Source organism: Oncorhynchus masou, chromosome 31, assembly GCF_036934945.1.
Source record: "Oncorhynchus masou masou isolate Uvic2021 chromosome 31, UVic_Omas_1.1, whole genome shotgun sequence".
NCBI lineage: Eukaryota > Metazoa > Chordata > Actinopteri > Salmoniformes > Salmonidae > Oncorhynchus > Oncorhynchus masou.
The window spans coordinates 37,758,815-37,784,932 of NC_088242.1; the positions used below are offsets into that span (position 1 = coordinate 37,758,815).

The 26,118-nt window shown below is 42.1% G+C and overlaps 2 protein-coding genes across 2 annotated transcripts; both read left to right on the top strand.

Annotated features, from left to right (window-relative positions):
• The first annotated feature begins 1,790 nt into the window (after nt 1–1,790).
• Nucleotides 1,791–18,260, top strand: LOC135523913 (transmembrane protein 106B-like). The gene is made up of 8 exons (XM_064950931.1): nt 1,791–1,932; nt 6,769–6,974; nt 7,966–8,026; nt 12,383–12,536; nt 14,268–14,408; nt 14,549–14,592; nt 14,817–14,870; nt 15,506–18,260. The coding sequence occupies exons 2-8, from the start codon at nt 6,788–6,790 to the stop codon at nt 15,630–15,632; spliced, it is 768 nt and encodes a 255-aa protein (XP_064807003.1). The 5' UTR covers nt 1,791–1,932; nt 6,769–6,787; the 3' UTR covers nt 15,633–18,260.
• Nucleotides 18,261–23,415: 5,155 nt separating this feature from the next.
• On the top strand, nt 23,416–25,819 carry LOC135525187 (ADP-ribosylation factor-like protein 4D). Its single transcript, XM_064952921.1, has 2 exons — nt 23,416–23,523; nt 24,531–25,819. The coding sequence occupies exon 2, from the start codon at nt 24,657–24,659 to the stop codon at nt 25,260–25,262; it is 606 nt and encodes a 201-aa protein (XP_064808993.1). The 5' UTR covers nt 23,416–23,523; nt 24,531–24,656; the 3' UTR covers nt 25,263–25,819.
• Nucleotides 25,820–26,118: the final 299 nt, after the last annotated feature.

Consider the following 26,118-nt stretch of genomic DNA (forward strand, 5'->3'; position numbering starts at 1 on the left):
TTTTTAGGGGCTGAAATGTATTTTCAACATGGTTGTTTGAATGGCAGTGATGGCAAAAGTACCCAATTGTCATACTTGAGTCAAAGTAAAGATACCTTTAGAAAAGGACTCAAGTGAAAGTCACCCAGTAAAATACTACTTGAGTAAAAGTTTAAAAGTACTTGTTTTTAAATATACTTAAGTACCAAAAGTAAATTGATTTGCTAAAATGTACTTAAGTATCAAAAGTAAAAATATAAATAATTTCAAATTCCTTATATTAAGCAAACCAGCCAGCACTATTTTCTTGTTTATTTTTATTTTTTTAAACATTTATTTACAGATAGCCAGGGGCACACGCCAACACTCAGACACTTTTCAAACAAAGCATTTGTGTTTAGCGAATCTGCCAGATTCACTAGGGATGTTCTCTTGATACGTGTGTGAATTTGACAATGTTCCTGTCCTGCTAAGCATTCAAAATGTAATGAGTACTTTAGGGTGACAGGCAAACTGTATGGAGTAAAAAGTACATTATTTCCTTTAGAAATGTAGTGAAGTAAAAGTTGTCAAAAATATAAATAGTAAAGTAGATACCAAAAAAATGACTTAAATACTCCTTTAAAGTATTTTTACTTAAGAACTTTACACCTGTTGAATGGCACTGATTTATTGTATGGGTTTCTGTACATTTTGTGTCTGATGACTTGTTGAACTTATAGGTTAACTTTAAGTCATGTGCACGGCACAAAATAGTTTAAATTTAAAGAACAGAGGGTAATTGTCATGCTCGATGGTATTTTATTATGTAAGCACAATTTTTCAGCTAAACCATCAAGAAGCATTAAGCTGTAGGTGTTAACTTTTAGTTCTGCTTTCTCAAAGTTTTTCAAGACATGTTTGTCCTGTTCACTACGGGCTATTATATTTGTATTAATTAAACCTACTCATTGAGAAGACTATGCACAGATTGAAATATGACAATTCCCTACAACTGAAATTAAGTATTCCCTTGTTTACCACAGCAAATCCACTGTGGCAATTTACCCGTGTTGGCTACTTACAATTTTATGTAACCATGAATAACTTATCTACATGATTACAAACACTCCAATAGTACCTATATTAGCATTTGTGCGCTTTCATGTCCACATCATTTATATGACTTCGTTGAGCTAAATAATCAATTTTAGATACAAAAAGACTTGGCCATAAAGTATGAAAATGCAAATATGGGTACCATTGACTGCAATGGATTTCTGCCACAAATGCAAATAAAGTTAGCGTTTAAAAGTGTCCAAAACCAAAGCATGGATTGCTGCCATACCTTGTCCATAGACTGCTTGCAGGGCAAGGAAAGCAATATGGCATTTTTTTATGGGTTAACTATCCCTTGGTTGCAATTGGCCAAGGCCTTTTCTTTTGAAGTTCCTTTCTATAGGCGTCTGTAGCTGTGGTTAGTGTAATACATAAAGATGATATTGAAAATGGCTTTTACAACGTATGTTCTACCTTCTAAAAACGGGATGTGAATTGAATTGCTGGGCATTACATTGCCATTAAGGTATTACAAACTTGTTTGCAACTTAAAATAAGTTATACTCGGTGTTTTTTAGAAATTGGACATTGGCCTACCGACTTCCATACATTGCTTTCCATATATTTCTTCGGCCAAGTCTTAATCAAATTATAGGCGCATATGATAAACATTGACGTGGTTAATGCTTGTAATTTCCCACCAAGTGGCAACATACAACATTCAGAAACGACATCCCTCCTGCCAAATGCCTCAAGTAGGAAGTGATTACTTCACTTCGCAAGTTTATATAAACGATGTAGGAGAAGTGTCCAACATTCGTTAATCCTTGACTGATATAAAACATGCTAGGCTGAGAGTATTTACCTAATCAACAAATAGCAGCACTGCAAACCTGCAGGACATAATTTTATACGGTAAGTGCTTAGAGGCAAAAGCATATCAACTTTCTACACTGTCAGCTGAACTAATGCATTGTCATTTTCCCTAGATTAAAAAAAGAAATAAAATCAATGTTTTTAAAGCATAAATAATGTATAGGGCATACATACCACCAGCAATGTTCTCTGAGCACATTTCAGGTCTGCGAGCATGCTTGAATGTTGTAAAAATTCTGGTCAACTTCCAGCGCATTAAAAATATATATATATTTTATCTTTCTTTAACTAGGCAAGTCTGTTAAAAACCTGGATTTGAACCAGGGTATGTTGTACTGAGATGCAGTGCCTTCCACCTCTGTGCCACTCAGGAGCCCCAAGTTTACTGTGAACACTGCAGCTGTACCAGATTCAAGTTACAGTTTCTAGAGTGGTCAAGTAGGCTACTGTGGCTATTTGATCATAATTTAGGTCTACCAGAGTGGCCTACCATAGAAAAATGGCAAAAATGCATTCCATAACATTTTAACATGGCAATAGCTGTTCTACCATTCAGCCTAAAGTAGAGGTGAGATCTGGTGGAACCATTCTAGCCAATGAGGGCAGGTACGCTTGTGAACAACATGCACAGCTCTGATATAAAATCAGTTTTTATGACATTAATATGGTGACAATGATGTAGGCTGTGTGTAGCGGTTATGATATGAAGGTTTGGCTTGGTAAGATATTTTTTGCCAGATCACAGACAGCTGATGTTTTGTGGACTGAAGTCCACAAGCAAAGGGAAAAGGTGAGAGAAGGAGAGCACCTAGATGCTAAAAGTAATTATACAAGGATCAAAGTGATCATGCTGTTTGCTTGTGGCTGCCAAGAAAGTGAACTGTGTTTGCGAGTGATCAGGGGTGTATTAATTCTGCCGATTCTGTTGATTTTTTTTTTCTTAAATGGAAGCTAACGGAACAGGGATAAACATTTAACTAGGCAAGTCCGTTAAGAACAAATTCTTATTTACAGTGACAGCCAACGCTGGGCCAATTGTGATCCGCCCTATGGGACTCCCAATTCGAACCAGGTTGTTTGTATTGACGCCTCCAGCACAGAGATGCAGTGTCGTAGAACACTGCGCCACTTGAATTTGTTCAACCGAAACTCTCGTTTGTAACTGTTAGACTAATAATTACACACTAGATCAGCTCGATGCGGGCAAGAGTACGCAAGGTGCTATTGAACGTGTCAATGTATGTCACCTTGATTACTCAAATGTCTCTCAACCTATGTTGTAAACTTTCATTCATAGGCTGGGTTGTAGCAACCTCATGCTGGGTATAGGAAAACTTTAGAGTATCATGTAGTAGCCTAAACCTATCGATGTTACATTGAGCTGGGTGAATGGAATATGAATGACAGTCATCCAATACCCTGTAATAGAAATAAAAGGCATTGGTCAAAAAAATAAATAAAATAAACATCGTCCTCCCTCGGCACCGACTGCCACTGTGTGAATGGCATGTTTCAGTTGACGAGCTTTCGCAGAGAAGTTTTTCTCCCCCCACATCAGTAGAGAACAGATCTTTATAAACAAACTGGGCACCACCTCTGTGGGGACTACAGTGTCATTGCATTTTGGTACACCATAATTACATTCTGCGTTTGCCATGCAGCATTGCGTTGCAGAGGCAGAGGCAGGTGCAGTGCGTTTGGTGTGGTGCAGACCTAGGTTTTATCTAACGTATGCATCAACCTGTATGCTGTAGACAGCTTAACATAAATTGTAGCATAACTTTTGTTGCACATATATCCAGATGATCCCGAACATTCACCTTCTGCTACCATTTCTGTCAACCCTCTGCACATACTGTTTGATGCATTTGTTCGATAAATCCAACATATGCACTACACAGAGCGAGACAAACACAGTGTTTTATGCTTCAAACACACAGACAGCAACATTGCGCAAAATAGTATGCAGCATCATCTGGATGTTTGCAACAAAAGTTAAACATTCACCTTCTGCTACCATTTCTGTCAAGCTGTCTATGCATACAGGTTGACGCATATGTTCGATAAAACCTAGGTATGCACTGCAACTGCCTCTGCAACGCAATGCTGTAAGGCAAACGCAGCGTTTAATTGGAAATGAATGTAATTCTGGTGTACCAAAATGCAATGGCCCTGTCGATGGGATCCAGTCGCAAAACTCATCAAATCTTGTTGCACAGTGTAGCGTTTTGTTTGGGCTCATATCAGAGGAGAAAAATAACACATTTTTGAAAAGCAGTGTTTTTCAAATCATAATAATATAGTCAATTCAATTGATTGAAGATGTCACAAAAAAACGAACTGCATCTAATACGAACTTCTCATCAAGCATTTTCGCTAGATATCTGTTGGCTTTCTTGAGAAAAGCAACTAAGCTCACATAGGTTGCTCTCTTGAGAGAATTATTACCCTTGCTTAGCAAACGAACAACATTATATAAAAGTAGATGATGATACTGTAACTGGTATGTTCAGTGATATTGAGTGACAGCAGGTAATGGGCGAGACTACAGGAAAACAGGTTCTCCCACTGGAAAATTTTGAAGAGGGCACCTTTTTGCATTAAAAAAGAATAAATTATTTTCAGAATTGATCAAAGGGCAGTAGTGGTGCATGGGTAAAATCCCTGGGGAAGGCAAGGATAGCAACCTCTATCCAGTGAAGTCCACAAAGCATATTCCATTTATAGTAACAGAAAGTTACATGACATACAGCATGGTCAAGCAAGTTCCAGTTTCAGACATTTTTGTACCACTAAACAACTATGGATTTAGAACCACAGAGGGTGACCGCAAGTCGCAAAGAAAACAGTAGCTGCCTCTACTATTCCAGCATCATTTCAACTTCAACATTTGAATACCATCAAATCACCTCTGCTTAGTCTAATACAGTGACATCTAAAAGATACCAAAACAATTTAGTCCAATCACCATAAGCTAAATAGGATTACTGTCCAAGGTTCAGATTTATGTGTGCGTGTGTGTGTTCGTGCAAGTAGAAAAACATGTTGACTACTTGTCGAGAAGCGCCAATGTCATCCTCTCTTTCAGGTTGACGAAACATTCTATCCTCCTGTCATACAGTACACACTTGTATTTTTTGTTGTCCTAGGCTACCTGGCTAAAATGCTTGCTCTCTAGCCTAACCCATTCATGGGCAACATTAGCTTGTTAACATTAGCCTTCTACATGTAGCCTTCTATATTGAACTTCCATCCTTTCAGGCCAGGGGCACAACAATGTACGAATTAATGGTAATGGTTGGATAAGAATCACCTTTATAATCATTGGCCAGTGGAGAATTAAGTAAAACCACAAGTCCAAATTCCTAAATCCAACCAAGGCTGATTGAGGAAAGGGCCAATTTTAGCTAGCTGGCTAGCTAGCCACCGGATGGAAACAATGCCACGAGATGCAACAATTCAAGTTTTTCTGTCAATGACGTATGCTCTCAATGGGATTTGATAGAAGTGATGCCAAATCCAAGCTGGCTTCCTTTGGCACTTTTTTTGTGCACCAGGACCATTCACAGTTGAGCTCGCTCAGTTTAGCTTAAAGCTGGTTGGCTAATTTTGTATACTTTTATTTGTCAAGGGAGGCCAGATGCTTGCTGGCTTCCCTTGCACTCAATGCTACGGGCTGCAACAATGTCATACTTGTTTGGACCAGACAGCATCAGATAGATTGTCTACATGAGGAGAAACAGAGGGGTGCTGTTTTACTCGGTCAGATGCTTTCTCCTGTGATATACATTCAGCCTCTTGCGAAATAAAGGAAGATTATGACACACCGAAAGGCGAAAGATACATTTTTGGGGGGAAGACTGGCATCCATTAGCATCCATGAATACACGCCACTATCAAAGGGCCATTCTAAATTCATAAATTGGACAAATCTGACCCAAGGGACACCAGTTGAATAGCCGGGGCCTACATCGTAGCAATATTGTGGCCCCCATAAAATATTCCTTTCAACATCTCACCTTGACAAAACTTCTCTAACTCAGTAGCAGTCGATTATAGATCTGCAATCAGTCAGTGTTATGTACTTGAGTGAAGACCCAAAAGCGGTTTTAACAGAAACAGAGTTCTTTTAATGAAAAAACAGGAATGGCATAGATCCTCTTCCGACGTTGTCAATGGAACAAAAGATAGTTAGTAGAGTGCAGGATGCACCTGCCAGGCAGACTCCGACAGGATAGGACTAGGTGGAAGCAAACGAGACGATAGCTTGCTTCTGGCATGAGAAACACAAACGAGAATCTGACACCGAAAGTAGCAGGAACAGAGAGAGAAATAGAGACCTAATCAGAGGGAAAAAAGGGAACAGGTGGGGAAAGGGTGAATGAGCTAGTTAGGGGAGATGAGGAACAGCTGGAGAAGGAGAGAAAGAGAAGGTAACCTAATAAGACCAGCAGAGAGAGACAGAGTGACGAGAAAGGACAGGAACAGACATAATAAGACATGACAGTCAGAGATACTATACAGTGATGCTAACCGTCTTGCCTTCACAGCAATGTTGAGGACTTGGGCATCCTATGTCTTTGTCTCCTCCTATGTCTCTAGATTTAATTCAGGACAATTATTTTATAGAGGCAGGTTGAAGGTTTATGGTGCCCTCACACCGTAAAGTGCAACTCAACATTATTTCAGGTTTCACAAAGAGGACCAACGGAGTCACCAAGGTGCTTATAGATGGAGTAATACCAAACTAGACAATATCAATCGTACTTGTTTGTGTGAGAAAAGTGAGGGAATGCATGGCTGATCTTCAAGAGGGAAATTCCACCTTGTAAGAGCACCGTGGGGTGGGGGTTGTGTTTGCATTTCTCCCATTAGATCGGATGGTTTTTCGACTATGGTTACTTTAGAACACTCCAGTGGCTCCAAGGATGATACAGAGGCCATCCTGCCTCAGGAACAAGAACCGGAGAAGAGAAGACTTCAGTCCCCCTCCCAACTATATGGAGCCATCACCGGGAACAGTACAGGCAACCTAGGAGATACCTGCCCGACTTGTTGGGGAGTAGGGCGTATTCCAAGAGGTAGGTGGTCCACTTCAGCCAGACTAACTACTTAGTTGTGCCTGTGATGTACTTACATGTTGATGTTGCGATTATTTCCATGTTGTTATTCAAGACTTGTTAAGATTTGTATTTTATAGCCTACATTTGTTTTAAGAGAAGTGAGTCACTTTCAGTTCTCAAAATACTGTTGTGTTCTGTGTAGCAAGGCTGACATGCCACTCCCAACTACTTCTGTAAACATACTTTTCTATTCACATACTGCCCAACTGTCTTTACACTTGATTCACATACATATATTATATATTTATATTGCGGACTGGTCTGTTAGCTCATTTCCTGCAGTTCTTTCAATTTTGCCATGGGGCTTTGTACTGTGTATTTAAATACTGTATTTTCGACATACAGTAGCTCATTCTAATATTTCTACTACTGTACATTGCATTTTAGTTACACTGCTTATACACACCACATATTTATTTATATACTGGATTCTTGACATAGCTCACTCTAATATACAGTATCTACTGCTGTACATATAATTCTTAGTATATCTTGTGTCAATTAATCTGGTGTACTGTATATACACATAGATTGCATTTGGATTATTGTTACAGTGCTATTTGGGATGTTGACATTTCTTCATTTAAATTTTGTGTTATTTGTGCACTTGTTTGATATTTTACTGCATTGTTAGGAGCTAGTAACTTAAGCATTTCGGGAGACCCGCTATAACATCTGCTAAACTGTGTACACGACCAATACACTTGGATTGGATTTGAATGCAGCAGTATGTCTAACTGTGAAGTAATAACTCACCTTACTGTTCTCTGTATAGGACGTGATCAGCTTGTGGCAGTCATAACCCACATTTGTTTCAGAAGAAGGGAGAGTCCCTTTCAGTTCTCTGTAAAATGAAATCAATTCCTGTTGTGCTCTGTGCAGCAAGGCTGACATGCCAATACAGCAGTATCTCTAACTGTGAAATAATAACTTGTTCTTCTCTGTATAGGACATGATCAGCTAGTGGCAGTCATCCCATGTTCAGACATTAGACTGAGGCCCAGCCGGACGTAAGTGTGTGTGTCTGTTTTTGAGTGTCTAATTGTGTTTGTGTGTGCGTGCATAACTGTGTTGAACACCTCCCTCTGCAACTGGATCCTGGAGTTCCTGACGGGCCTCCGCTAGGTGGTGAGGGTAGGCAACACACCACGCTGACCCTCAACACGGGGGCCCCTCATTGGTGAGTGCTTAGTCCCCTCCTGTACTCCCTGTTAAACCACGACTGCGTGGCCATGCACGACACCATCATCAAGTTCGCTGAAGACGCAACGTTGGTAGGCCTGATCACCGACGGCGATGAGAAAGCCTACAGGGATGAGGTCAGAGACCTGGCAGTGTGGTGCCAGGACAACAACTTCTCCTTCAACCTCAGTAAGACCAAAGAGCTGATCGTGGACTACAGTAAACAGGGGGGTGAGCACTCCCACATCCATATCGACAGGGCTGTAGTGGAGTGGGTCGACATGATTAAGGACTTAACAATGTCCACACACACCCGCACAGTCGTGAAGAATGCATGACGGTCCTTCCTCTGACACTGCCTGATATAGATTTTTCGGGCCTTCCTCTGACACTGCTTGATGTATAGGTCCTGGATGGCAGGTAGCTCAGAGGAAGGCCCAAAAAAGTGTCAGAGAAAGAACAGTCGATGACTTGGGTGGCTGAAGCCTGGCAATTCTTCGGGCCTTCCTCTGACACGGCTTGATATAGAGGTCCTGGATGGCAGGGAGCTCGGCCCCAGTGATGTAGCGTCCGGCAAATGGTACTGGAGCATCAGGCTCCGAGACAGCTTCTATCCCCAAGCCATAAGACTGCTAAATAGTTCATCAAATGGTTACCCAGACTATCTGTATTGAGTTTGACCTTATTTTCCACTGACCCTATGCACACTCACAAGTCTCTACCCTCACACTACACTTGACACTCTCACAACAACAACAAAAAGCACACACACACATATACACAGACACACACACAACGCATACTGACGCCACACACGCATACACACCAATGGAACGGAGTCAAACATGTTGTTTCCATATGTTTGATGTGTTTGATACCATTCCATTATATTCCATTCCAGCCATTACAATGAGCCCGACCATCTGTAGCTCTTCCCACTAGCCTCCTCTGAGCCACATATACTTTCACAATCATCATAAGCCACTGCTACTCTGTTCCTTTTTTAATCTTATTATTAGATCTTCTGCCTTTATGTACATATCTATCTCAATTACCTCGCACCCCTGCAAATTGATATGGTAGTGTCACTCCCTGTATATAAACCATTTTTCCTCATGTTATTCTTTTTATAATCGCTTAACTCTGTATTGTTACTAACGGGCTCGTAAGTAAGCATTTTATTCTGAATAAAATTAGATTGATATGATTTTTGAGCTTTACCCATACGAAAGAGTATACAGTAAGATTCTTGGTGTGTTTAATCAACATATTGTGTTACGCTTCGTGGTTATTAAAGGTCACAAATAGGGTTGCAAAGGGTTGGAAACTTTCCGGTAAATTTCAGGAATTTTTCCGGAAATGTTCCATGGGAAGTTAAGCCCTGGAAATTGGGGAATTTTGCTTAAATTCATCAAAAAAAGTTAGCTTATAACAGTCAACCTTTTTTTGGGGATACACAAAAGGCAATTCTAGGTATTGTGGCATATTTTGGTTAAACTATCCCCAATTCCAATGGAATTGCAACCCTCTACATGCACAGTGCATTCTTCCATCACATGTGCAGTGCACACTTCCATCACATGTACAGCGGATTCTCAAGATCTTGCACACTAATTAGATGATATTGAGCCTACACTACATCACCGTCTGAGCCAAGGACTACATGCTGTATGGTAAGTTTGAAAATGTTGAATCGGACACCTTATCGATAGCAACAGCTCATGGTCCTCCTGGAATCAGAAGGTTTTTTTTTCCGACTCAATGGAGGAACCTCGTCGGAGAAATGCTGATGAATGTCTTGCTCGAGCTGTGTATGCAATTGGTTCACCTTTGATGCTCACAGGCAATGTGTATTGGAAAATATTTCTGAATGTTCTTCGCCCAGCATACACTCCTCCAACCAGACATGCTTTATCTACTCATTTGCTAGATGTGGAGTTCAACAGAGTTTTAGTGAAGGTCAAGCAAATCATAGAAAAAGCAGACTGTATTGCGATCATCTCTGATGGGTGGTTGAATGTTCGTGGGCAAGGAATAATTAACTACATCATCTCCACCCCACAACCAGTATTCTACAAGAGCACAGACACAAGGGACAACGGACACACCAGTCTCTAAATTGCAGATGAGCTGAAGGCAGTCATCAATGACCTTGGACCACAGAAGGTATTTGCAATGGTGACAGACAATGCTGCGAACATGAAGGCTGCTTGGTCCTACCCTCACATCACACCCATTGGCTGTGCTGCTCATGCATTGAATCTGCTCCTCAAGGACATCATGGTACTGAAAACAATGGATGCACTCTACAAGAGAGCCAAGGAAATGGTTATGTATGTGAATGGTCATCAAGTTATAGCAGCAATCTACCTCACCAAGCAAAGTGAGAAGAATAAGAGCACCATATTGAAGCTTCCCAGCAACACCCGTTGGGGTGGTGATGTCATCATGTTTGACAGTCTCCTGGAGGGGAAGGACTCTCTCCAATAAATGGCCATATCACAGTCTTCCGATATGGACAACCCCATCAAGAGGATCCTCATGGATGACGTATTTTGGGAGAGAGTGGTAAGCATCCTGAAACTCCTGAAACCTATAGCAGTAGCCTTCGCACGGATTGAGGGAGACAACGCCATCCTGTCTGATGTTCAGACTCTGCTTGCAGATGTAAGAGAAGAAATCCGTACTGCCCTGCCCACTTCACTGTTGCTCCAAGCAGAGGAAACTGCAGTTCTGAAACACATCAAAAAGTGTAAAGACTTCTGCCTGAAGCCCATACACGCCGCAGCGTACATGTTGGACCCCAAGTATGCTGCAAGAGCATCCTGTCTGGTGCAGAGATCAACAAGGCCTACGGTATCATCACTACCGTGTCTCACCACCTTGACCTGGATGAAGGCAAGATTCTTGGCAGTCTGGCGAAGTACACTTCAAAGCAAGGGCTTTGGGATGGAGATGCAATATGGCACTCGTGCCAACATATCTCATCAGCCACCTGGTGGAAGGGACTTTGTGGATCTGAGGCTCTTTCCCCTGTTGCCTCCATCATTCTCCAACTCTCACCAACATAAGCCGCCTCAGAGTGCAACTGGTCCTTGTTTGGGAACACACACACACCAAAGCATGCAACAAGCTGACCAATACAAGGGTTGAAAAATTGGTGGCTATCCGAGCAAATGTTTGGCTTTTTGAGCCTGACAACGAGCTATCCTCAAGATTGGAAAGTGACAGTGAAGATGAGGCCTCAGAGTCTGATGTTCAAGAGGTGGAGAAGACATGGAAGCCTGAGAGGAAGACAACCAAGCTTTAGTTTCTAGACTATCATTTTACAGATGTATGTTGAAAACATTTTTGGGAGATGTGATGGATCATTGGGGATCATTCAATATTCCCTTTTGTTGTTCAGTGAAATCATCCCATGTGAAGAGTCAATTCATTTCAATAAAGTTCAATTCGTAACAAAATCGTTTTTTAAAATTTCTATTGGAATGATTTAATAATTAGCAATTATGTCTACTTATGATAAGGTAAAAGGTTTATGTTTCTGTCTCCATATGATATGGTAGATATATCCAATGCAAAAAAACATCTATATTTAAACGGTATTAATATTAATTTGCATATATTTATTAATTCCAATATATTAATTCACATGGAAAGTTTCCACCTCTGAATATTCCCCAAAATGTGCAACCCTAGTCACAAACAGTCAACCACGTTTCTCATGAAATTGGATGATATTTGGATGAAACCAGATCAATGTACAGTATGATGACAAAAGTATGAAAAATGATTGTTGCTTTACATTGATAAAGTTTGATCACAAAGTTACTGGTCCTCTCCCCCTGTGTCAAACACGTTGATTCAGAAGGTATCATAAGAGACAGTTTGAGATAATTTGACTGCAACACTGCTCACTGCGTCCAAGTTGCTCAACATAGGTGTTTCAAAGAGCTGTCAGTCAAGGCGAGCTCATGAATATAAGCTTCCCGCCCACTCACCCTGCCTTTTCAAACTTCCTGGTAGTTAGCCATTAGAGAACAATTACTTTTTGTAAAATGTTTAGCGTTTCTATCCAAAACAAATATTAACGTTATATTTTAGTCATTCAAAAGGCTATTTTACATGGGAATCATAAAGATTGTTCGGGACCTTTAACCTCTAACTGCATTCTTCTTTTCCAGGAAACTCTATGTGTGTATTTCGGTGGTGGTGTGTCTCCTGATCTGCTGCCTGATCCTCTTCTTCCTCTTCCCACGGAGTATCTCACTGTCCCTTGTCACCGTCAAATCAGTGATGGTCTTCTTCACCCCACAAACAGTTGAAGTGCAAATCACGGTAAATACGAGATATATGCGTGCCGCACTCCCATATACAGATGAAGTCAGAAGTTTACATACACCTTATCCAATTACATTTAAACTCAGTTTTTCACAATTCCTTACATTTAATTCTAGTAAAAATTCCCTGTCTTCTGTCTGTTAGGATCACCACTTTATTTTAAGAATGTGAAATGTCAGAATAATATGAGAGAATTATTTATTTCAGCTTTTATTTCTTTCATCACATTCCCAGTGGGTCAAAAGTTTACATACACTCAACTAGTATTTGGTAGCACTGCTTTTAAATTGTTTAACTTGGGTCAAATGTTTTTGGGTAGCCTTCCACGAGCTTCCCACAATAAGTTGGGTGAATTTTGGCCCATTACTCCTGACAGAGCTGGTGTAACTGAGTCAGGTTTGTAGGCCTCCTTGCTAGCACACACTTTTTCAGTTCTGCCAACAGATTTTCTATAGGATTGTGGTCAGGGCTTTGTCATGGCCACTCCAATACCTTGACTTTGTTGTCCATAAGCCATTTTGCCACAACAATGGAAGTATGCTTGGGGCCATTGTCCATTTGGAAGACCCATTTGCGACCAATCTTTAACTTCCTGACTGATGTCTTGAGATTCAATATACCCACATAATTTTCCTTCCTCATGATGCGAGAAATCAGCCAAGACCTCAGAAAACAAATTGTAAACCACCACAAGTCTGGTTCATCCTTGGAAGCAATTTCCAAATGCCTGAAGGTACCACGTTCATCTGTACAAACAATAGTACGCAAGAATAAACACCATGGGACCATGCAGCCGTCATACCGCTCTGAAAGGACACTGGTTCTGTCTCCTCGAGATGGACATACTTTGTTGCGAAAAGTGCAAATCAATCCCGGAACAACAGCAAAGGACCTTGTGAAGATGTTGGAGGAAATGGGTACAAAAGTATCTATATCCACAGTGAAACGAGTCCTATATCGACATAACCTGAAAGGCTGCTCAGCAAGGAAGAAGCCACTGCTCCAAAACTGTCATAAAAATGCCAGACTACGGTTTGCAACTGCACATGGGGACAAAGATCAGACTTTTTGGCGAAATATCCTCTGGTCTGACGAAACAAAAACAGAACTGTTTGGCCATAACGACCATTGTTATGTTTGGAGGAAAAAGGGGGATGCTTGCAAGCCGAAGAACACCATCCCAATCTTGAAGTATGGGGGTGACAGCATCATTTTGTGGGAGTGCTTTGCTGCATGAGGGACTGGTACACTTCACAAAATAGATGGCTTCACGAGGAAGGAAAATTATGTGGATATATTGAAGCAACATCTCAAGACATCAGCCAGGAATATTAAAGCTTGATCGCAAATGGATCTTCCAAATGGACGATGACCCCAAGCATACTTCCAAAGTTGTGGCAAAATGGCTTAAGGACAACAAAGTCAAGGTATTGGAGTGTCCATCACAAAGCCTTGACCTTCTCTCTACTATTATTCTGACATTTCACATTCTTAAAATAAAGTGGTGATCCTAACTGACCTAAGACAGGGATTTTTTTACTATGATTAAATGTCAGGAATTGTGAAAAACTGAGTTTAAATGTATTTGGCTAAGGTTTTTGTAAACTTCCGACTTCAACTATATACTGTGTGTGTGTGTATATATATATATCAAAGACTATGTGATCACTTGTTGTTTGGTTTATTGTATGAGGTCAGTGTGACCAAACTTTGTTTTTCCTCTTCCAGAATGTCTTTAACGTCACCAATGAGAACTTTGCGGACATTCAATTCTTGAAATTTGATATACAAGTGCTGATTGCTGAAACAGTGGTTGGCAGGATCAAGATATCTAATATGACGGCGGTCAAATCACGTTCAGAGAAAGCGGTGGGTTTGATTTTGTTGTTTCATCTAAATCAATTACACAATTGTAATACTGTGTAATGCAAAGAGACTTTGTTTATGGTTCCGTATGAAACAATTGGACCTTAATTCCCAGTCAAATTAAGTTTTCCAATCTCCCACAGTATACTGTTGTCATACCCATAACAATTGAGGACCCAGGCCTGAAGTAAGCATGACATTTATTATCATTACCATCATCACTGCTTCTAAAATAGGAAGGAAATACAGTGTTATCTGCATATGTGTACATTACAGTATGAACTCTTGGGTAGGACCTACAGTATGAATTAAAGTTACAGTATGCTCTTAGTTTTGCTTTCAAAATATATTATTTTCCTTATATGATAAATGTGTAGGCTGATAAATGTCTTTATATCTCCTCTGTTTCAGTAATTACTGCAAGTCAAACACCATAAGGATTCACACCTTGTTCTTGCGTTTGCAGTGAGTTTCGCACTCTATTCCAAGATATGTTAAAGAGGCCAACCACAAACACGTCTGTGGCACCACAAACACTTCAAGGCACTTAAGCCACTCTGACCGCCAGGCTGTAGTATGCCCATTGACTTCCCATTGTAACATCTCTTGTTTGGAACCACTCAAACGCACAGATCTTATGCTTCTAAGGATGATGTACATGGTAGTTTTGCTGACGATTCTTGTTGTCAGTGTTCTTGAAGACCTTTTGGCCAAGACAAAATCTGGACCAAATCAGAATTTTGCTTTTCAAGACCAAGCACTATGATTACTGGAGCCAAAATAGGAACGTTTTTAGCCTTTTTAAAACGTGGCCGAATTGCCCCTTTCTAGCCACATGTTCAAAAATCTCACACATTTTGTTTCATGTCCATTTGAGATGAATCATGCCTTAACACTAGTAACAGTGTAACTATAGTATTTGCTTTTAGGTCATAAACCAACCCAACTTAAAGTTGACGCTTTTTTAGTCAGGAACAACAGAAAAACAAACGTTTGAACTTGGTCGTTCTGTAAAAGTGACATTTTGAAACACGAGACTGTGCACTTCCGGAGGAAGATTTCAAAATGTCTGCCTTAATATCCCTTTTTGTCTTCCACAGAATGACAATGAACATTTCCTACTTGGCTCACTCGGAGCAGCTGACCGAAGACACCTTTGAGTACATTGACTGTGGAGCCAACACCACCATCCCCCACCCTATCGGGCAAATTCTTTTTGAAAGATGAAAGCCTGTCAATGAGCGATCCCCAAAGTGAAAATGTTTATTATGAACAAAATAGACTCTAAGGAATAGGGGCCTCTTCCATTCTATCTTACGTCCAGAGGTCATAAAAAATATATTGATACATTCTTCATTGTCAAAGAGAAATGTATACATATAGTATCGTAGTAGACTATAGTATTGTCCTATGCTCTGTTCACATTATTTTCTTTGCAATATTCTTCTAAGGTAGTTTTTTGAATGATTTATGACCTGTGAAAGTACATGTTGGTGGTTTTAACATAATTGTAGGGATTTAAAACATACACTGAGTGTACAAACCATTAGGAACCCCTTCCTAATATTGACTTGCACCCCCCTTTTCCCTCAGAACAGCCTCAATTTGTCGGGGCATAGACTCTACAAGGTGTCGGCCCATGTTGACTCCAGTGCTTCCCACAGTTGTGTCAAGTTGGCTGGATGTGCTTTGGGTGGTGGACCATTCTTGATACACACGGAAACTGTGTGTGAAAAACCGAGCAGCGTTACAGTTCTTGACACACTCAAACTGGTGCTCCTGGCCCCTACTACCATACCCCATTCAAAGGCACTTAAATGTGTCTTTCCTATTCACACTCTGAAAGGCACACATACTCAATCCATGTCTCAATTGTCTCAAAGCTTAATAATCCTTCTTTAACCTGTCTCCTCCCCTTCATTGACACTGATTGAAGTGGATTGAACAAGTGACATCAATAACAGATCAGAGCTTTCACCTCGATTCACCTGGTCAGTCTGTCAAGGAAAGAGCAGGTGTTCCTAATGTTTTTTTACACTCAGTGTAGATTTCATCATGAAAAGTCAATCAGTGTATATGAGATATATGATCATGATTTATAATACTAATTAAATCCGTCAAGCTACGCTACATGTCCATAAGTATGTGGACAACCCTACAAATGAGTGGATTAGGATATTTCAGCCACAGCGTTGCTGACAGGTGTATAAAATTGAACACACAGCCATGCAATCTTCATAGACAAACATTGGCAGTAGAATGGCCCATATGGCTCAGTAACTTTCAACGTGGCACTGTCATAGGATGCCACCTTTCCAACAAGTCAGTTTGTCAAATTTCTGCCCTACTAGAGTTGCCCCGGCCAACTGTAAGTGCTGTTATTGTGAAGTGGAAATGTCTCGATGCAACAACAGCTCAGCTGCGAAGTGGTAGGCCGCACAAGCTCACAGAACGGGACCGGCAAGTGCTGAAGTGCGTGGTACGTAAGAATTGTCTGTCCTCAGTTGCAATACTCACTACCGGGTTTAAAACTGACTCTGGAAGCAACGTCAACAAAATAACTGTTTGTTGGGAACTTCATGAAGTGGATATCCATGGCTGAGCAGCCGAGCACAAGCCTATGATCACCATGTGCAATGCCAAGTGTTGGCTGGAGTGGTGTAAAGCTTGCCGCCATTGGACTCTAGAGCAGTGGAAATGTGTTCTCTGGAGTGATGAATCACATTTCAACATCTGCCAGTCCGACGGACAAATCTGGGTTTGGCGGATTTCAGCACACCTGCCCGAATGCATAATGCCAACTGTAAAGTTTGGTGGAGGAGGAATAATGTTCTGAGGCTGTTTTTCATGGTTCGGACTAGGCCCCTTAGTTCTAGAGAAGGGAAATCTTAACGCTACAGCATATAATGACATTCTAGACTATTCTGTGCTTCCAACTTTGTGGTAACATTTTGTGGAAGGCCCATTCCTGATTCTGCATGAAAAGTGAGGTCCATACAGAAATGGTTTGTTGAGATCGGTGTGGAAGAACTTGACTGGCCTGCACAGAGCCCTGACCTCAACCATATTGAACACCTTTGGGATGAATTGGAATGCAGACTGCGAGCCAGGCCTAATCGCCCAACATCAGTGCCCGACCTCACCAAAGCTCTTGTGGCTGAATGTAAGTCTTCGCAGCAATGTTCCAACATCTAGTGGAAAGCCTTCCATTGGAGGCTGTTACAGCAGCAAAGGGGGGACCAACTCCATATTAATGTCCATGATTTGGAATGAGATGTCAAACACCTGCTCGTCGAACGTGTCCACATACCTTTGGCCATGTACTGTATGTTATGTGTATTTTTCCTCCATTGATGTTCAATATGCAATTGCCTTGTAAATCCATTAACCTCCATTAACCTTATATAAGAGGGTAAATAACATTTCCTAAGAGTTGCCATGATTTGACTGTGAGGAATTTTGCAGTGAAGTGACATCTTTCCTGGACTGGGTGTGGACTGATGACTATTTGCACACTTAGAACGTTTGAGTTAATAGGGACATGGCTGAAATACCTAGATCATTACCAGCTTTTTTAAAAAAGTCTCTTTGAAGACACTGACGTATGATGTTTGTTTTGCTAGGGGTTTATTGCCCTTGTTGATGTTAATTGCATTCCAATGTGAGGGCTGTTCTCTCTGCTCCAGTGCATGATGGTTACAGCTACTAATCTAGATGTCATCTAGGAGTGGTTGCAGCTACCACTGCTGGGAGTACTGTACGGACTGAAACACATCAAACAGCCATCTTCATTAATCCGAAGTCATTGACGTAAATTTTGGCTTTGTCCTTTTGGAATAAATCCATTTCACTGGAGGTTACGTGATGTTGTCCAATTTCACTGTCAGCCATCATAACATGATTAGTCAAATAAATGAGCCGTGCTCTACTCTCAGTTTCTTAGATTGAAAGCTGAGGTCATGAGGTCCTATAGCAGTACAATGGACATGTTAGGCTAAGGTTGTCCGCATAGCTCAACAGTGTGCAACGCAAGAACTGAACTCACTGAGTATCTGTTGTCAATCTTGTCACTGTAGTTGTCTTTGTTTGTGCGCACACACTTGCAGTGCACACTTTTACCTGCCATGAAGATAACATAATGCAGAGGGTTATAAAGAAGTTAGATTCAGTTAATTGCATGGATGTTCTTAACCTCTACCAAGGGATGAGATACCCTACCCAGTGGCACGTCTAGCACTTTGGGCTCAGGGGGAAGGACTGGCATGGTTGGCGCCTCAGGTTGGCTCTCTACCGTAGGAGCTGGTCCCTTCACATTCTGTATGTCCAAGAGAGAAATTAGCATCTCTTCATGCGCATTGCTAGTCATGTTTCATTTGTTTGCTTGTTTGGCCAGAAATCATCCCCATGTCAAGCAAGTCAGGGCTCTGGGATTTAGTCTACCACGTAAGTAACATTGCGACCTTGAGAGAAATAGCCACTGTATCAACATGAATGTCCTACTATGCTGTCATGGCTAATGATTAAAAGAACCATGGCCCTACCTTATGAGTGATAGTCAAGCGGTGATCAGCCACGTTCTGCCTGCGCCGAGCTTCCCAGTGCATAGCTGCCATGTTACAGTACACCACCCTGTGGGGAAGGAGTCGGTCTGATCTGGGTAGGCCCATTACCCTGACCTACTGTATGAGTACTCATTACCCTATAATGCAATCCCTTGCAGAGGCAAAAAAAAAACATCTACATCTCATCCCAAAATAAGAACGAGTTGAATAGATTAACTTTTTGTGTAATAACTGCACTGATGATGTTTGTAGTAACATTTTTAACCTTTCAAAACAGAGACACAACTGTAATATTAACTTTCCTAAGTAAAAGATAATGCACTTGCCAATGAGCTCCGCAGACAGCAACAACAGGACAGCAGCAACAGCCCTTACTGAATACAGCTCTGACTGCAACCACAACCACATCTGGGCAGATGATATGTTGCTTGGCAACTTTGATTGTGACATCATATGATGATAATGACAATGCAATGATGAAACAAAACTATCTTGTTCAAAGAATTCCATTCCATTATTGCAGCGTGTCGGTCGTGGTTGGTTTTGACACACGGTGGCGCCAAAGTCTGTCCATACACCGTGTATAGAGGTTTCCTTTCACTGGCTGTCATGTTACTCTCGCACAAAAAGTGCGATTTATTTCATTTTTGTAAGTGCATGTCTTGTAATTGACCGAGGTAAAGACAGATTCCGGTTGGTAATTCGACGGATATTCGCCTGTAGTTTTCCTTACGTCCGCCAACAGCAGTTAGGGACCATCAACATAGTGACAAAAAAAAAATCTAATTTCAATAGCTCTTTAACCATTACTCCTAAAACTTTCAAAACTGGTTCTAGCTACGCTGATGGCATAGACACATATTGCACACATTTCATGTCAAAGTGAGGAATATCGATGAAGCGCTGGTAAAGGTGGCTCCTATGGCTCTGTCCCAGAGGGCTGACTGTGCAAGCAAATGATTGAAAGGGAATTATTATTTTCTGTTACTTCTTCCCGACACCCGGTCGATGTTGCCGCTAGATACTGCGATGGGTATTTGGTTCTCATGCCTATACGTATTGCGCTGGCGCTTGATGTCGATTGGGTGTAAAAACCCAGTTAAAGCCCGCTGAAGGTTAGTAGCGGAAACTGATGTCCAGTTTGTAAGACAGAAAAGCCTCTGATGACACCACTGGACGTTACTCTAACGGATGCCAATTTGATATCTGACCGTCGCATGCTACCCTTCACGGTCCCACTCAAACCACCTTCGGGGTGGCTGTGAACCCCTCATGACAAAGTGAGGAAATTCGATAAACGGGGGTAAATGGCGGGACATAATTAAGAGTCGTCATCTAATTAGTGACACGCATGAATGGATGAACGAGATTCCCACTATCCCTACCTATTATCTAGCGAAACCACAGCCGAGGGAACGGGCTTGACGGAATCAGCGGGGATTGAAGACCCTGTTGAGCTTGACTCTAGTCTGGCACTTTGAAGAGATATGAGAGGTGTAGAATAAGTGGGAGACCTCGGCCAACGGTGAAATAATACTACTCTTAAGGTTTTTTTACTTACCCAGTGAGGCGGGGAGGTGCTCAGGGGACCGTGGCAGGTGGGGAGTTTGACTGGGACAATTCACCTGTCAAACGGTAATGCAGGTGTCCTAAGGCATGCTTAGGAAGGACAGAAACCTCCCGTGGAGCAGAAGTGCAAAGGCTCGCTTGATCTTGATTTTCAGTATGAATACAGACCCGTGAAAGCGGGGCCTCATGATCCTTCTGAATTTTGGGCTTTTAAGCAGGAGGTGTCAAAAGTTACCACAGGAATAACTGGCTTGTGGCTGTTCCTAGCGACGTCGGCTCTTCCTATCATTGCGAAGCAGAATTCACCAAGCGTTGGATTGTTAACACACTAATAGTGAGCTGGGTTTAGACCATCGTGAGACAGGTTAGTTTTACCCTACTGATGATGTGTTGTTGCAATAGTAATCCTGCTCAGAACAAAAGGAACCGCAGGTTCAAACATTTGGTGTATTTGATTGGCTGAGGAGCCAATGGTGCGAAGCTACCATCTGTGGTATTATGACTGAATGCCTCTAAGTCAGAATCTCCCCTAAACGTAATGATACTGTAGCACTGAGGATCTTCGGCTTGACCTGGGATAGCCTGCCTCTTCTGGCAGCTGAGTAGAGCCGTTTCGTGACTGGGTTGGGGTGTGGCCAGATGAGTTACCGCCCCTCTCCTGATGCGCACTGCATGTTTGTGGGGAACCAGGTGCTAAATCCCTCGTAGACGACCTGATTCTGGGTCAGGGTTTCGTACGTAGCAGAGCAGCTTACTCACTGCGGTCTATTGAAACTCAACCCTCGATCCAAGCTTTTGTTGGGGACATAAGGCGTCTTCCTCCACCATCCTCCTTCTTTACTTACGGGTTACCAGGTGCACGCAGAAGGGCCAGAGGCCAGACACGGAGTGTGAGAGAGCCCAGGCAGGCGGGTAGAAGGCATAAGACATTGACATTGGCTTTGGATAGGTAGGGGGCTAGGTGGTGGTCGCCCATCCGCCCGGGCCGTACTCTGGTGGGACTGTGAGCCAGGTTGGGACTCGCTGTGGAAGTAAAAAGGTCACCAGGTGCATGAGGAGGCCTCCCCCAAGGCGGGGGGCACTCAGAGTTCGAGCAGGGGCGGCCGGACTCGAGGGCTGGGGCCAGCACTCAGGCCATGGAGGTTGGAGTGGGGATTCAGTCTGTGAGCAGAAAAAAACAGGTGGGCCACCAGGAGCACAGAGCCTGTTTCGGGTTACCAGGTGCACAGAGTCGGTTTCGACTTACTTGGGGCACAGAGCTTGTTTCGGGTTACCAGGTGCACGTGGTTCCTGACAGCGGGACTATAGACATCTTTGTCACGCTCTGATCTGTTTCACCTGTTCCTGTGATTGTCTCCAGCCCCTCCAAGCGTTGCTTATTTTCCCCAGTGTATTTATCCCTGTGTTTCCTGTCTCTCTGTGCCAGTTCGTCTTGTATGTTTAGTCAAGTCAACCAGCGTGTTTTTCCTGTACTCCTTTTGCCATTCTCCTTTTTCTAGTCCTCCCGGTTTTGACCCTTGCCTGTTTCTGGACTTTGTACCTGCCTGCCTTGACCACGAGCCTGTCCGCCACTCTGTACCTCCTGGACTGATCTGGTTTTGACCTTTTTGCCTGTCCACAACCATTCTCTTGTCTACCCCTTTGGATTATTCAACATTGTAAGACTCCAACCATCTGCCTCCTGGGTCTGCGTCTGTGTCTCGCCTTGTGCCTTGATAGTCTTAGTAATTCCAGGGAGTAAGCTATACTCTAAGGCCAAGGGAGAGGGGTGTTGACTGGGTAGGCAGAGTAGGTGTGGAGGCCTGGAGGTCTGTAGTTCCAGGGAGTAAGCTATAAACTCTCAGGCCCAGGGAGAGGGCGGGCAGGAAGTGGCGGCCTAGATGCCAGGAGTCAGAGGTCACCAGGTCAATGGGGGCCTGCCTGGAGGTCAGGAATGCCCCAGGGATAAGGCCCAAGTGAATACATGTAGGTGTGTGAGTGACAGGTGTGTGAGAAGGAAATGGACAAACAAAAGGGTGTGCAATGTGTAGACCCACTGAGTGTACATTCTGAACCTTGTTTGAGGCCAGTAGGTCACATGACCAAGGAGCTGTTGAAATTGGAAAGTTTGAAAAATGTAAAAACATGTGAGATGAAAATGGACAAACTAAAGGGTGTGTGATGTGTAGACCCACTGAGTGTACATTCTGAACTTTGTTTGAAGGCAGTAAGTAGGTCACATGACCAAGGAGCTATTGAAATTCGAATGTAAAAAAGTTTGTACTTTGTTTATTCTCCCTAACTAATTCAACTAGGAATACAAAATGCTGCTCACATCTCCACATGTTTATTAGCTTTGCAAAGCAAATGATTGTGCAAATGTTGTGTGCAATGTTTCCAACATCATAACATTATTTGGAGTCCGTGGCTCAAGTGGTTTGAAAGCTGAATATCCTTCAAACATCCAACTGGAAACTGTCTATACCTCAGTCACTAATTGTTGGAGCCCCTCTCAGTGGGAATGTCTAAAGAACATACTTGAATTTTCTCATGCAATCTAATATGCAGGCATACAATTCAACACGGTTTAGGGATCACTATTTGTCTTTCCAAGCAGTTGTGTACTGTACTACTATGGGAGGGAGAGCACGAGTTTAGAAATACTGTAGTTCACATTTGCTCTATCCTGCGACAATAAGGCTGCGTATCCTGACTCCTGCTATATTGTAGCTGCATGCCAGCATCTCACTTTCTGCACACGGAACCATTGACAAACTAGACCAGCAGGGGGAGTATATTATTGAGTGACGTCACCTCAGGTTGTTGTTCGAGAGAGGAGGTCTTGTGCATGCTATTCCATTCCACACTGCTGCTCATTGCTCCATCGGTGCACGGAGCAGACAGACAGATATTAGCACGCAAGGAAGCAATATTTGGATGTATGGATATATGGATGTATTTGCTGCGCTAGGATGATGCCATTTATGTTAATTCAAGTGGTCTAGAAGGTAAATATATCACAATAGCTTTTTCAGGTTTAAGATTTTGCACAGATAGAAATATGGTATTTTACTGCAATGAAATCTGCGTTGTAATGCTATGCACAAGGCTGGTTATTATAGCAGTGTCATTCCAGTAAGATGTCTCACTCATAGATGGTTATGCATTTTATTTTTGTGCAAATCTACAGTTTGATCACATATTTAATTCCTCAGAAGGATGCCAGAACTACACTACATAGGCTATATTGTTATATCGGGTGTTTTCATAATTACATAGTTGGGGTGACACTCATCGTTTTTTTAACAGCCCATGGGGAAAATATGGGTTGTGTTTATAGTTGTCTTTTTTAACGTTTTTTTTTTTTTTTTTTTACAAAAGCCTCACTAAAACAATTGGATTATAAATTAATCGCAATCCTATCCCGGCCTTAATCTGCATTCAATGCGCAAATGAATAGATATTCTCTCATTTATATTAAACTTGGATCAATGTGCCCCGAGACAGCCATTGGGGTTTAACTGTCCTAAGAGGATTAGAAAGGACTTGGCAAAAGACAACCAACCACCAATTACATGTTGTCAGGCATACCGCTTCATAAAGATTTAAACCCAAACCATAACTGATCTTATTAAATTCCAAATGGAATTGTGCTGTCTGGATATTTTCTATGACTGACAATTAAATTGCCTCGCCTTAGCCTATGACTGTTATGCTTGTGGATTTATTCCAACAAGGAACAACCAATTGGTCTCAATTGTGGCTTTACTATTTGCAAAGGGAAGTTCATTAGAAATTGCAGTAATTTATTGATCAGTCTGATTAGTAAAGCAATCGTGTCAGTGTACTAACCGTAGTAGCAATCATTAATGTGTTGTATCAAAGTGTCTGATCACATTTCTTATCTGTGTCATTTGTTTATTATTGTGTAAAAGCACCTCAAGTTGTAGTGATACCTTACAATCTCATTGTCTAGTCTTTAAATAGTACCTCATTGTGTTTGCTTTTTGATAAGGTCCCCAGTCCTGCAACCGTCCAGTCAGGCACCTCCTCCTTTGAAGAGGGTGCCAATGCACACCTATTAGAAAGGATTACTGAGCATCTGCCACCTCACCCAAGGAGGTGAGAACATCCTATCACCATGGGGAACCAGCTGACCGAGATAGCCCCCAACACCCCGTTCCTGCAAAACTTCCAGTCCTTGCACGTGGTAGTGATTGGCCTGGACGCGGCTGGCAAAACCTCTCTGCTCTACAGATTGAAGCTCAAGGAGTTTGTCAAGACCATCCCAACCAAGGGCTTTAACACGGAGAAGATCAAGGTAGCGGTGGGCAGCTCGCGGGCCATCACCTTCCAGGTGTGGGATGTAGGGGGCCAGGAGAAGCTGCGGCCCCTGTGGAAGTCGTACACGAGGCGGACCGATGGCATGGTGTTCGTGGTGGACTCCACCGAAACCGAACGTATGGAGGAGGCCAAGGTGGAGCTTCACAAGATCACCCGTACCTCGGAGAACCAGGGGGTGCCCGTCCTGGTGCTGGCCAACAAGCAGGACCTGGCCTCAGCTCTGTCTGTGAGCGAGGTGGAGAAGGTCCTGGCCGTCCATGAACTGAATGCCTCCACCTTGCACCACGTACAGAGCTGCAGCGCCGTGGATGGACAAGGCCTACAACCAGGCCTAGAGAAACTCTACGAGATGATCCTGAAGAGGAAGAAGATGGTGAAACACAACAAACATAGAAAGAGATGAGCCTGGGATTGTCCTGATTTAAAGGGCCATTTGTGACTCTTTGAGCGGCGGTCCTGTCCCTTTAAATAAAAGGGAAGGTTTTTTGCCAACAAAGGACCAATTCCAGATGGCACAGGGGTCAGGAGAAATGGATTTGGCCTTTATGTGACATGCAGTATTGATACACCGTCTTTCATACCTTGTATTAGCCACACAGCTGCCCTTTGTATGCAATGAATATGTGATAGCCACGAGAGGCTGTAGCTGCCTATGACATATTTTGTCCCACAAAGTTGGACTCACTTGTTTTACCCTACAACACAGTAGAAATGTGATACCGAACTTTGAACTCTGAACTCCTGTTGGATATGAACAAAGACATTTTATATGATATGAAGCTAAATCGTATTGATATCAAATGGAATACCATGGCAATTACAGTATTATTTTGGTCACTTTTGAAAGAACAATTCCAAGTGCATTCCCCTTATGCCACAGAGTTTCAGTTGGATTCGCAGACTGTTTTTACAAGTTGTACAATTTTTGTAACACTGAAGAATGAATAAATCAACCCACTGTATTAAATATGTTGCTTTCTTTTGAGACAATATCAAAGTGTAAAGTTAACACATTGTGCATTTTAAAGGGGTCTTAGACATAGAAAGAGTTTAAAGAAGATGTTTTTTATTTATTATTTGTCTTTCTTTTGCCATCCTTTAACAGCATAAAGTATCCTCATTTGATCCCTCAGCAGGAAATGAAAATTGTAGTGTATTCAAGGCTTTAAAAGGATTCTAAAGTTTGCACTTTCCACTTTAAAATGTAAGACTTCATTTATTCTAACAAAAAAATTGTCCAACCCACACAAAATGTCCAT

Bases quoted from the DNA above. Each gene is read 5' to 3' on its own strand.
- LOC135523913 (XM_064950931.1), top strand. From the start codon at position 6,788: ATGGTTACTTTAGAACACTCCAGTGGCTCCAAGGATGATACAGAGGCC. The intron at 6,975-7,965 runs GTAGGTGGTCCA...TTCTCTGTATAG, and splicing joins AGTAGGGCGTATTCCAAGAG to GACATGATCAGCTAGTGGCA. The intron at 14,409-14,548 runs GTGGGTTTGATT...AATCTCCCACAG, and splicing joins AATCACGTTCAGAGAAAGCG to TATACTGTTGTCATACCCAT.
- LOC135525187 (XM_064952921.1), top strand. From the start codon at position 24,657: ATGGGGAACCAGCTGACCGAGATAGCCCCCAACACCCCGTTCCTGCAA.